Raw genomic sequence first — 14,160 nt, forward strand, 5'->3', positions numbered from 1 at the left:
GTCTGCTGTTATTTCCACTTTTATAGAGCAAAGACTCTGTCACGATTTAAAATTTATATTTTTGACTACACACTATGATGTAGGCCACATGTATTTTATTTACATTTTATATATAAAGAAGGTGCTTATTCATGTAAATACAATTAATGAACATAACCAACTATTTCTACCACTCTGATATGATTCATAAATCCAACTAAAAGCTCAGGATATGCCCCCTATAAGCTCTTCTCTCTCAGTACACCATTAATCGCAACCACTGGACAGGTTGCCAGACTTCTGTAGGCTATGTTAAATAATAAAACAATACAAATACAGCTGTTGGCCCCAAGTTCTGTTATGTAGCTGTATACTGCTATAATGTAAGGGCTGTCTAATTGTCCTATGAAGACACATTAAACATCAAGTGTATAGTGTATTACTATGGTGTACCTTCTCTTATGGTTGTCTGACGTAAGAGTTACAGTTGTGCACATGTATTTGCTGATGTTTATGTTTACATTTGATTTATTCTTGACTTTGTCTCTTGTAGGACAACTTGAGGAAAGTTTTTGTTGTGGTTGTGTAAAAAGATGGCTATATTGAGTTTGTTTGAATAAGGCCCTATTAAATAAAATCCGTTATCAGTCAATCAGTTAAGCTAATCAGTCACAGAGTAGAATAAGTAGAAATTTCTGGGAAAAAAACGCTCTACACTTTCATTGAAATTCTTTGGGTTGCTTCATAAAGTAATAAGAGTAGCCCGCTCTTATTAACATTTTACATTTCAAACAGTCCCGTGCCACTGCTGCTCCAACCCTGTTTTCACACCGACTGATTTCATTTGGCCCTTTTTTTCTTTTCCCTCACATCCTCGCGCGCAGTGATTCGGTATCTCTGTCGCGCAGGCGGCGGTGCCACAGCGCGCGCGCATTACCCTCGTGGTTTTATCTTTTCTGGACTCGCTCGCGGGACTGAAACGCCTGCAGCTGAGCTCGCGCTGTAATCTGTGACAGCTGGAAATGGACAGTAGCGACACAGGAGCTGTGCAACCGTCTTACACAGGTAGGAATGTTGTTTAAATGTTGTATTCCGAGGCTGTTTGTGTGTGTACGTCGCTTTGGACACCTGCGGACTGCGCTTTCGTGTCGGCTAAATGTTTCTACAGTGTCTTTCTTTTGCGTTTGATAGAAATGCATTTGCTATTTTTTTCTATTTAAAATTAAAGTAAGTAAGTAAGTAGTAGTAGTTAAAACGTTCTATATCAATTTAAAAAACATGGATATTTTATTTCTTTTCCTGGTGGATAAGGGTTCCAGTTTTGTGTTTGGTTTGTCGGTGTGTATGAAAAAGTGCTAGTATTTGACAAAAAAAAAACATGTTCTAACTTTTAAAATCTGAGTGTTTTGGAGGCACAAATATCACATGTATTAATTGTTGTTGGTTATAGTAGTTGCCTTAGTCATATTTAAGAAGAAATAATATCCTGACACATATCTGGTGGTGTTGATGGAGGTCAGAGGCATACCTGGGTTTGTGAATGAAGTTATTTAAACCCTGGAGCTCAGGGATTTTTTTTAAGCATTTCGAGTGTCTCAGTGCACATCCCTGAATCCCTGTGTGTGTTTCATACTGTAGTTGTGTGTGTGCAGACCCTTAAGGATGTCGGCCTCTATTCTGTGGAATGATTTTAACATTAAATGAAGATATATATGAAAGAATAAAGAGTCAACCCCATATGCGTCTCTTCTTCCTATGCCCTATGGCTATCCTATATTTGGAGCTAACCCAAATATGCTTTCTCTTTTCAAACTTTTTTCTTTTAGTACTAGCAGGTGTAGTGCAGGTGGTCCTGGCTCAGTCATCTTTGAATAAGACTGAACCCCAAATCTAAAATCTCCATCTGTTAGTATATGTGGAGGGGCCAAAAACGTAAATCACTGTGGATGAAAGGTTCTGGAAAATACATGTGTTGTATTGTTTTCCCAAGACGAAAATTGAATTCGCTGATTACTGGCCGTTTTCTCAATCAGTGGACTCATTTTTTCTTGTGTGAAATACAAAAAAAAATTCATCTGCAGCTGACACCAAAACAGATGATTTTTTTTTTTTTTTTTTTTTTTTTTTTTTGAGTAATCCCTGTTAAATTTAGGGTCTAATCAAACGATAAACTTGCTGGCTCTATAGTGACACGTGTGTGTGCTCATCATGTCATTTACTGTGTTGAAACCTCAGCTGTGCTGCTTGAGGTTCACTTCAATCTTCCTATAGATGTGAGCGTCTCACTCCATCATTACCGTGAGTGCGTCCCTGGCATACTCAGCTGCTACTCAGCTGCTGCTCAATTCAAGCAGAGTAGACACACTTAAACACCCAGCACTGGCCACATCATCACGTTCTGCATCCTCTTTCGGTGACCTTGCTCGCCTCCGTCCCCCTCTGCGTCAGCTTCAAACATAAATGGCTCCAAATGACGCTGCATCCCTGCCAAGCTCTGGCGAGGAGATGCTCTTTCCAACTGCATGGAAGCCAGTCATTTTCGCTGTGAACAAAAGGTCCTTGATTCATCAAATCCCACACCTTCTACTGCCCGCTCCCCTGAGTGATGCTGTAATTTTCACTAGCACTCCTCCGGTGTGAGGCTGGTAGAGTTTCTTTTTTTTTTGAACTTTTTTTTTTAACCAAGTGCGATTCTGTTGGGTTCTCAGGTGTGTATACAGCTGGGCCAGACTCACTCTCTCCAGTCTCAGCATGAAAGCAGTCATTTAGCTAAATTTGTACATAGGTTAGTTCATCCAGAGACAAACTCAGTGCACATTATGTTAAATATACATGTGGGAAATGGACTGGCAGCAGTTTCTAATGACAAGCAGTACTTACAGTACAGAAAGGCAAAAGGGTAATTGTTATTTGATTTCTTTTAGAAAAGAAGAAAGCCTGAAATCATCATAAGGGTAATTTCAGTAATGAGGAGCAAAGGTAATAAGAGGCTTGGTAAGTTAGCAGCTTTTAAGACAATTCAACTTATTATGGTGCAAGGCCTCCCAATGCAAAAGCCATTTGTGGAAGAGGGGAAAAGTGTTTTTCACAATAAATGTGGTAAGCTTGGAAAGAAAAGAGCTGCCCTTTAATTCACCTTTTGTTTGTCTTATATGATGGTAAACTCAATAATTTGGAGTTTTGGATCTTAATTGCTTAATTGAAATAATAATAAAAAGCTATTAATAAATAATTGAGCTCATTATAAGCTAATTTTAACAAAACAACATGTGCAACTAGGGACAAAAGCTGCTCTATGAGTTTAATAGATGGGGTAAAGATTTTTTAGATTCCCACAGAATCTTCATTTCTTTGGCCTCTACCTGCACTGGCACCTCATCACTAGTGCATGTTTCCCCCTCGCTTCTTCAGGTTCAGATTAGCACCCTGTCTGTATATTCAAACCCAAGAGCATCTACCGAGACACCACATATCTCACCGTCCTGCACCGTGGAGAAAGGTCACATTCACAGATTGCTACCATTCCAAACATTGGTGATGAAGTTGAGTGACCAGCTTATCTCCCTACCCCCTTCTTTAACTTTTTCTCCTACCTCGGAGCTTTCTCTTCTGTACTTTGGCATTTGGCCGGCGCCATCTGTCTCAGTAAAAACCATCAGCTGTGAAATTGAGAATAATCATGTGGAACGAGATTGGGATGGGAGCAGCTTGAGCTCCAGCCCTTAGCTGTCAATGGACTCATGGCTCCTGCTGATAAAGTCCAACAAAGATTGAACACTCATCCACAAATCATTCTTTGTTGATATGTTGGCAATATTGCTTTTCTTTTTTCTTCCCGTTGGTGTGACAGAAGATTTTTTTAATGCAGGGAGACACCACTCTTGGGCCTTTAGAGTCAGGGTGGTAAAATGAACAGTGTTTTTCCCTGTGCTGTAAACACAGATTGATGAGATATCCCATTGGTACTCCTGAATACTATACAGCTGCCATGGGGTGTGGCTTTCCTAATGTGTTTTATGACTAATGGCTTTGACAGCCAACTGACAGGCAGAGCTCGCTGCCTTTATTTGAAGAGCCTCTGGAGCCTGAGAGTTAAAATGCAAATAAAGTAGGAGAAGACACTAGCATCAACATGAAACAGTTCCTCAACCACTCTAATATGTGTAAGAATATGACTCATAAAAACTTTTTTTAAATTAAATTATTTCAGTGCTTCTGACAATTTTCCCCCAATGAAACTAAATAATTAGGGCATCAGGTCTATTTAAGAAACAAACATGGTTTCTTATTTTGACAATAAACATTAAGATTTAAAAAAAAATCCAAAATAATAACAAACAGACAAAGGTTAAATTGTCAATGCGAGAATTTTAATTTCAAAACATTTCAGCCATAGACAGTATAAAACATGGATGACATCATTCACTGATTGTGGAGTGAGCATTCTGAAGCCTCAGTGTTAGCATGTTGACTATTTCAAGACAGAAGCTTCATCAAATGGATGAAAGGTTGGCGTGCTAAGTTGTCAGCTATTGCTAACTAGTGTAGCTGGCAGGCTGCGGTCATAACTGACTGCATGGGTGCAATGCAGAGAGGTGTTGTGTGAAGCTGTGTGTCAACTGGAGGACAAGAAGACAGGACTGTTGGTATCAATACTACTGTAAGTCAATACCTAATGAGATAGTATTTTTTTTTTTTTATTGCTACCAATTATTACCAATTGCTATCACAGTAACAAGTTTTTTAGCCTACTCTGTACATTGTCCAAATCTTGTAAAATACTTAAATAAACAAACAGAACCTTAATATTAGTCTAATTAAATGAGTCACTAATAAAAAGTAGAATGCAATGTCACCATTACATTATGCTTTTGTTCAGGAGAGGCGCAAATAATGATTGATTTTGTTAATAATCTTTTCAGATTTTCTCAGTAACGCTTAGAAAATTAAAAAGAAATGAAAAACTATTAATAATAACTAAATTAAACAACTGTTTTTTTTAAGCAGTTTTTTCTGTGAACTACATCTTAAGGATGTTTATAATTAAAGGGAGTATACATCAAATTGAAAGGTTAGTATTGTAGTAACATCATATAGTTTTTGCTGCTTTTGTTTGGAATTGCTTAAGGAAATTAAAACGGGGAGTACTAATGTGGAGAAAAGAGCTGTATGCAGTCCACATCGCCAAAGCCAGAACACTATAGTCTATCAGCTGTGTGGCAGCCATTTTCTGCCCTGGATTTCATTGTTGCAGCGGCTGCTTGTGGTGTTAACACACATTCTCCCTGCAGATGTCCGATAGCAGCATGAAAAAGGACTGCAAATGTTTAAACAAAACACTTCTGTCTTCATTCGGTGTGACTAATCGCATGGAAAAAAAAACCCTCTGTGAAGCATCGGTAATAATTTGAAATGGACTGTCGCCGAAATGACTAACCACAGTTATCGTCAAAACGAAGCTTCCACTAGCAAATTGCAGGTGCAGTCTACACCTTATCACAATAGACTCACAATAGATTGCTCTTCCCAACCCCCAACCCCCCTCCCATCCGAGCCTGCTTTTCCTCAGACCCTCCGAAATGGATTTCTGCTTAAATCTCCCATCAAAGACGTAATGGCTCTTTGGCTGTGTCATTACAAATCAGATGACAGTCTCCTTCACAGACTGGCAGCTTAAACCTGCCTCTGGACTGATAACAGTGATCTTTATTTGGCTGCTCAGAGGTGAAGACAGGGCAGAGCCACCTCCCCGATTGTCGAGCGAACCCCAATAACAAATTTCTATCTGGGTGAAAATGCAGTCCTTCAGAGCTTGTACAAAATGTCAAAACACCCACAAATGATCGATAGAAGGCACATTATGACAACAAGGTGGTCAATACTCTTGTGATAAACTGAAAGCTGAAAAAAGATAAACCCTGTGCTTACGATGAAGTCAAATGGTCGGTTGGTTACATCTTAAATTGTTTGCAGCGCATATACAGCATTACCACATGCATACTGTGGTATGCATTTTCTTGCATGTGGCTGGATCATCTGCTTCCCTGGTGTTTAAAAAAATTTAATCGCTGTCAGACACATTCACTGAAAAACAAGGTGCAAACTTTCCTCTTGCTCACTTGGAGCAGGCTAGTTTTTAACAAAAATGCCTCCTGTCATCGTGCCACGTAATCACAGGGCAAGGTGTATACAGAAAGTGTGAATAGTGATTTCTTAGCGTCCCCTCCTTGTTTTTGAAAGCAAACACGCTGCTGCCGCAGTGCTTAAAAAATGTTCTTTGAGCAATTTTGCCTCCACATGCACCTTTTATTTCCATTTAAAAACGCAAACATGTGTTTCTAGACGCAAACGGAGCCAAATGTTACACCAGCTCAGATGGATAGTAGCTCCTCGAGTCCCCCTTCATCTGGACAGAGGGATGCACCGACATATTAAGGGCTGTGTGGGAAGTTGAATTTTCGCACGGCCCATTACCTCTCCATTCCCCCGTGGCTGCATTGCAGGTACAGATTCAGCACAGCAGGAAGCTGTGTGAAAACGCTTTTCTTTGTGTGTGTGTGTGGTTTGTGTATATGTGGGTGTTTACGCCCATATATGTGTGTGATGACAGAGAAATTATTCTTCATAATGGGCTGAAGGTCATTCATGAGAAAGACTGGCCTCCGTGTTTGAATAATTTTGCACCGTTTAATCCATAAAAAGGTTTCGCTTGGTCATGTTGCCGATCGTCACATAAAATTCATCAGGATGTGGCCTTCAGTTGACTTTTTACTAAAACTGTGTGGATTTTGGTTACATTTTATTTATATAATGCTAAATCACAACAAAAGTCCGATTTTTCATTTTCAGTACCGATATTGGTATAGTCCAGTTTTTAGTGTCATGATGTAATTCAGAATTAATAATCTGTTGAATTAACAGTAAATGACAAAAATGCATATTTAATCTAACTGCAGCTAGCTGTGTTATGTTGCAGTTGCAGGTTAGACCTGAGATTTTAAGTTTAAGACAGTGTATTGATTGGGTAGTTTTTCCTGGAATTGGCTGTGGCACAGTTGGCCTGTGGTTAGTGGCACACACATTATTCACAAATAATCACATGTTGTTTTTTGCAGAGCTAATTCCCAAGGTTCCCAATGTTCCCAAGTTCCTGCCTGAATTGAATGACAACATGAAACAAACCTTGAGTTTTTGTGTTGGTGTATGTCCTTGTGGGGGAGCACATTTGTTGATGAAACACAAATGTTACTGACTATTCCTACATGCAGAGCAGTGTTGTTGCCTTGTCTTCCTATACTGTAGTTCTCATAACTAAACCCCAGTTACCAGTGTGGGAAATTGAACTTAAAGAATAAACAGGAAATGCATTTTTCTCCTTTTGCGTTTCTTACTTACATCACATTTTATGTGTGTGTGTGTCTACGTGTGTGTTTTTGTCACTGCACTGTAAGCTGGGATAATTACTAAAGGCACCATCTGACCAAACAGCTTGATTTTAGGTATTGTCATGCCTAAGATTCTTTACAGTTCAGCTCAGAATCGACTACATTTTTGCTGTCATACATTCTCTGCAGTCCGTGTGTGTGTGTGTGTGTGGCAGTGAATGGACAGAGTGAAGACAATGTTAGATGAGCTGACAACAAATCGTTATGTTACTGTAAGTGCAATTAAAGCTGCTGATAGTAGGGAAGCTAGTCCTGGCCAGAGCACTTGGAGCCCTCCTGCTGATAATGTTACAGCTGCACCCCCCCCTCTAACATGCACAGGGGGACATGACTTGATCCAACACTCCTCCTGGCATTGCAAGGCCAATATTGGTAGGGTTAGATGCAAGAGTAAACACTCTGTACAACCTTGTAGCACTCAATCAGACTCAATTTTCATGGTAAATTGAATTGTTTTTATGGTGCTTTTCTAGTCTTACTAACTACTTAGAGTGCTTTTACAATACAAACCACCTTCACTCATACAAACACATTTATAAAGGCTTTCTCTATCAAGCACAGACACAGTTATGGACCTCTAAGGGGCAAATTATGACTCACTATCTTGCCTAAGGAAACTTGGGCATGTGGACTATACGAGTCGGGGATCAAACCATGTTGTATCTCTGAATGTATTTGTATGGAATGACCAAACTAAGCAAAACACAATAAAGAGGAAAAAGCAGATCAGGAAAACTGCCACCGTTGTTCTAGCTTTGGCCTGTCCAGATCCTCAACGCAGTCCACCTAGACATGTTTTTAATCTAGTTGGTACGTTTATCCTTTCTATAGGAATGCATGAGGACAACCTCTGCTCTATACAGCCTGACAAAATATAGGCTTTGAATAATCGTGTTAATGAGAAAATGCCCCCAACCTTAAAACTCTTGTAGTTGTAGTAGATTCAGTCAGAAAATAAAGCTGATGAAATTTTCTACATTTGAGGTAGCACCTCATCCATTTGAAACATTGTCGGTCTTTGCTGTTTCTCCTGAGATCAAAGGGCTTTTGCTTCTCGCCTGACTTGTCATGCAGCTTCTTATACTGAAATAATTTTGCTCTTTGTTCCTCTATTAAATGCCGTGTTATATTCTCTCCAATGGCTATTGCTACTGTGCACAAAAGACCACTCAAGCAGCCAAAATTAAATGGCCGTTAATTGAAAGAGCCATTATGGCATGGCTCTGCTGCTCGGGCTGTCTGGTTTCAATCATGACTGAATCATAGAGAGTTGATAGTGAAGCTCTTGGGCTGTTATGTCTACTAAGTTATGATCATTAGGCTCATGTGACTCAATTTCATGATGATAAATTACTCTTGTTTACAGGTTTTATGGAGTGAATAGTAGAGAAAGAATGCTTTGCACTCTACTGCTCCATCTCATGTGGAGAATTTAGCTCAGGTGACAGATGAATATTTCAGAGTAACAGCTAATGAACATGTTTCATAATGTAAGTGGTCACAGTTACATGGTCAAGGCAATTGTTTTTTAAAAAATTATTTGGTTCCAGTGATCAGTTCAGAGTCATTTATGAAAAAAAAAACATCTGTAATTTGGCTTGAATTATCTTCTATAATTAATAAAGTAGCAACTAATAGGTAATGTGTTGGGTGCTCAGTCTTAACAAATACAACACAAACAGCATACTCTGAAGGAGGCACAGACTGGATGCATTAAACCACCGAAATTACCTGCCTTTTCAGTGACACATATATGGATGGACAACTTAGCCAAATGAGTAGATTTAAGAGTGTATGCTTGACAATGCAACTGTGTTGGGTTTTTTCACACTAATTTTGTTACATTAATGAAAATAACATCAAGCAAACCTACTCAGTGTGGTCTCCTAGTTAGGACTGAGCAAAAATGCAATGTTTCATAAATACTTCATCATCATTTCATTTGGTTTTAGAGGTAGGTGAACACCTGTACCTCCACTGGCTTATGCCTCTTAGACTTTTCGTAAACATCATTTTTAAGACCAAACTTGTGAGACTTTTAAAGTGCTTTAAAGTATGAGAAAAGTGAGATCTAATGGTGCAAAGGGTTAAGCCCATAGCTGTCATCTGGAATGATGGCATTACAATCACATGTGAATCCAAAACAGTGACTTGTTCTTACCTCCTATGTATTCTTTTTGTCTCTCTCTATGGTTTGTCTCGCTTTGAGTAGATTTCCCCTACTGGGCTCATCACATTATATGAGCAAAATACTAAGCCGCATGCAGATAACAACTACAGGAGTTCTCGGCACACAGTTTTTATGCTGATGTTAATGCCAGAGGAGGTGCTGCAATTACTGAGTCAGCAGAGAGTTGATGAATTCACGCATGATGCCCCTCAGAAACTTGGCAGTCTGTAACTTTACGTGGTCTCGCATTTAGCTGTGTTGCTTTGTGTCTTAAACACTTCAGTTCCGTAATAATACCATTTACGATTGATCAGAAAATATATTTTTTCCCCATGTTGCAACAGTCACATCCTACACTACCACACTCGTATTCAGTGAGCTCTTTAGATCCACCAGTTTTTTTTTTCACAAATGTTTGTAATGACAGACTGCATGGCTAAGTAGCGGGGATCAAAACACCTGAATTCAAATATTAAGAGGTGTGGCCCAATACTTTTTGTCAGCAGGTGAAATCTGCAGATGATATCAGAACATTCAGGGCTAAGCCCTGGGGCAGAACTGCCACAGTTGTAAATGTAGCTTATTCTAGTAATCATAATCCTCTGGTAAGCACAGTTATTGACTTATTCAGCAATGAAAGCCATGAATGACACTGTGTTTGCTATATTGTATCAACCTATTAAGAGAATGTGATTAAAACTAGATTTAGCTAGCTGGTTTATTTGTCAGAATGAACAAGTCTAGACGAGTTTCCTAACCAGACAGCATTAATGGGATAACAGGATCATTCAGCGAATCAAACCCATTTTACCTAGGGAGTGCTTCTAATTAAAAGTCAATCCAATTTGGTCTGTCAGGCTTCCAGCATGAGTCAACACAGATTGTAACTTGGAGGATGGATGATTAGAGCAGAAAGGGAACAGTGATCTTATCTGTAGTCATCTGTCAACATTGGACAGTGGGCTCTAGAAATTAAACACCGCTCAATTCCTGCCTGCTGCGTTTAGATTTACATCATCCGCTCTAGCTGATGACTCAAGGTATTTAACCTAAAGTTTGGCTGGATAGTTATTTATGCAGGTAGCTATTTTGTTCATTTATTTTAATGGTGGTTATGGATTCGCCAGTCAAATCTGATAAAAGCCACTTTAAACATTTGGTGATTTTTACCCTAAAAGAAGGTTTTAAAAAGTATTTTCAACCACCATCTTTGCTTTGCTGAAATTAGTCTTTTGCAAATTATTTATATTATAAGCTCTAATTTGCTACTTCTGTGCCAACTGCTGCACATTTAATTAGCACTTGAATTTTTCATCTTATTTTATGTTCATTTTTTTGTAAGTTATAACATACATGCTATTTAACCTCCTAAGACCCGAACTCTTCCACGACATGCATTTTTAATTTCTCTTTGATATTTGGGCATATTGGGGCCTGATGAATGTAAAAACAAAGAATTACCTGATTTTTTTTTTTTTTACCTTATTTTTGTTTTTAAGAAGAATAAGAGCCACATATGAGGATACTCGTTTAAAATTTTGATAGAACAGTAGCAGTATAATGTCCTCGTAAGTGGATATCAGACCCATGTAGAGCAAAATTGAGTATTTTGGTCTAAATAACCCAAAATGTGATGTCCACATATGTGGACGGCAGGTCCTAGGAGGTAGAGCTGGGCGATATGACCCAAAATTCATATCTCGATATTTTTTAGCTGGATGGCGATATAAGATATATATCTCGATATTTTTTTTTTAGCCATAAGGTAAGAACAAAAAGAGAGTTTAGTCAAAGCTGTGTCCCAGATGTCACACAGGCACTTTTATTAACATACAGCGTAGATGTACATGAAGAAATTACTCAAAAATAAATTATCAGCATTTATTAAATAATAATGCTCCATAAATAAAAGAAACACAATGTTGTTTTTGTGCATAACAAAAAGCTTACAATTGTGCAGTCAAAATGTAAACTAAAAGACGCTGAGCATAATAACAAAGACAGATTTCACAGCTCCTCTATTCCCAAGTTCTACTGCGTTACTGACAGCCTTGAGTTTGAAATCCTCTTTGTAACCATGTCTCTTAACAGGTGCCATTTATGGTTCTTATACACACACAATACGGTAATATTACGTTGAAGCACAGTACGTATCACTCCGCGAGGCTCCACTACGGTAGCCGTAATGCTCTGACAATCCATCAAGCGGTGCAGCTCCGTAGCTTACCAAAGTCGTACTAAAACATTTTTTGACAGATTGCTGAGCGCCCTGTACCACATAAAAACGGTTCGGTCAGTAAGCACAACCAGAATTCATACATAAGGTGCACTGTCGATTTTTGAGAAAATGAAAGGATTTTAGGTCATGCAGCCCCTGTGGGCTGCATGTCGTTAGCACGGTTAGCTCGTTAGTGCGGTTAGCTAGCTAACACGTTGACGCCGTCCAGCCCCACGCACGGGGCGATTTGCGGTAACTCGTTAACGGAGATTTGCCGTGTTCATCTTGTCGTTGCCTGCAGGTGAAGCTATGGGGGAGGGGGAGTTGTGTTCAGTGAAGGAGAGGCGAGGCCCAGTAACGCAGCGTAGAGACAAAAATGGACGAAAGAGAGGCAAACTTGCGGCTCCACAAGTATAATTATAACGTAACATATACTATATCGATATAAACGATATTGTCACATCTTATATCTCGTATGAAAATATATCGATATTTTTAAAAAACTCGATATATCGCCCAGCTCTACTAGGAGGTTAATAATAGTTTGAATTTACAATATGAGATGATTGTAGAGACAATTCTTTGTGAACCATAAGTGCTTATGTGTGCATTTTAAATATCTCCTGTATATTTTGAATCAGGAGTTGTTACACAGGGGTCTCACGATCGACTCCACGCAATGTATATTTATCAACTTATGGCCCAGACATGGGCTAGACAAATGAAACGGAAAACCACCCTGAAAACATCTTAGTCATCCTCATTAGTCATCCATACATCCCTCCTCCCACCCTCTGCTATCACTCCACATGGAAAGCATATGTCACTCCTACGAATGGAAGTATTATATTTGCTTGGCAGGCGATCAGTTATCATAAACATTTTTTTAATGTTTGCTCAAGTTCTAAAAGCACTGAGTGTGTAACTTGGAGCCAAAGATAAAAAGATAGAAATAAGGTGAATGTGTCTATGATTTTAAATGTTCTTAGTCGCAGCTTTAGCCTGCATTACCATTGTTGTGAGAAATGCCTGGAACACAAAGTGAAAACTGTTCAGGGGTCTTTTCCAAATGTAAACTTGTGAAAAATTAATTTCATTTCGCTTTTTGTTACTTTTAATCCTACGCCTCTATCCTAGTTTATTTTCAGAATTTAAATTGTGAAAGTAATAATCCAGCCAGCCTCAACCTACAGATCAAAACACACATTTGGCATGCCAAACCGATTCCTGGAGGAGTTGAGCTAAGTTGGAAATCTAAGTTAAAGGTGAAACGGTTACTTAAAGACTAGATACACTTGTAGGACAGAGTGTTGTAAAGCCTGAAGGCAGATTGAATCTTTGAAGACAGCGTATCAGACACCGAAACCTTTAAATGATTGAAGACATTTCCTCCTCCTCCATGAAGACTGCACAGGTTATAGAAAAGTGCTTTTAATTTTAGATTCCAAAAACATTTGCTGGAGTCAGAAAAACAAAAAGAGCTACCGGCTGAAACTGGCCACAGACATTTTATTCTCTAAGCCTCCCGAATATCTCCCTTAAATCAGGCAGAACTGCAGTAGCTTGCCATTGACTGCTACAAGACTCAGCAACTGGGATCTGAAACGTCCCTCTGTGTATCCTGAGCTTAATAACGAAGGTAAATGATACATTAAGGAAAAGTGTCGCCCGTCAGTCCTGTTATAAAACATCCACAGCATCTTTAGTCAAGTACAGTATGATGCTGGTCTCAGACATTTCATATAAAATAAGAGCTCATAAAATCTTTTGGATTCACTTGCAGTAAGTAAGCGTGCAGTTTTTTGTTTTTTATATCGAAGATACATTCGTCTTGGCTGCACTGCTAAGCAAGTTAGCCAAGTGTTATGCAGAAAAAAACACAGTGATGTCGGCATTCCATTAATATCTTCCAACAATTCTTTATAAATTCCCACTTTGTTGGAACCGTGCAGTAGGCGCCCATGGTTAAACATATCTAAAACTGTTAACGAGAATTTAGGTCAAGTCTTGTTTTGAGTGTGAAGGGAAGGAAGAGGCGGATTTACAGTTGACTGCAGGCCAATCCCTTCCAACAGCCCACATCTAACACAGTTGTCCAAACTAATCTATCTCTTTATAATCAGCAGTTCCTCTCCACATTTTACTGGATGCCTCTCAATCTGCCAAAAATAAGCGGTTAAATATATGGTGACATGTTAGTTAGTAAATGTCAACTCATCAAAATTATTTTAATTTAGCATCAAATTTTAACCTGAAGCATTTTAAAGATTCTTTTTGAGTTCATCCAGTCTTAGAAAAAGATGCTTATTATTTATTATATCTGGGTCAAACAAACAAAATAGTTTAAC

General features: G+C 38.8%; 1 protein-coding gene across 1 annotated transcript in view; it reads left to right on the forward strand.

Annotated features, from left to right (window-relative positions):
• The first annotated feature begins 921 nt into the window (after nt 1-921).
• Nucleotides 922-14,160, forward strand: part of LOC134633856 (zinc finger protein 385B-like) — a 76,221-nt gene continuing 62,982 nt past the window's right edge. Inside the window, exon 1 of the mRNA XM_063482988.1 lies at nt 922-1,044. Within this exon, the coding sequence (XP_063339058.1) occupies nt 1,002-1,044 (43 nt within the window). The 5' untranslated portion in view covers nt 922-1,001. The remainder of the gene's footprint in view (nt 1,045-14,160) is intronic.

The sequence above is a fragment of the Pelmatolapia mariae genome, linkage group LG8 (assembly GCF_036321145.2).
Source record: "Pelmatolapia mariae isolate MD_Pm_ZW linkage group LG8, Pm_UMD_F_2, whole genome shotgun sequence".
NCBI classification, from domain to species: domain Eukaryota; kingdom Metazoa; phylum Chordata; class Actinopteri; order Cichliformes; family Cichlidae; genus Pelmatolapia; species Pelmatolapia mariae.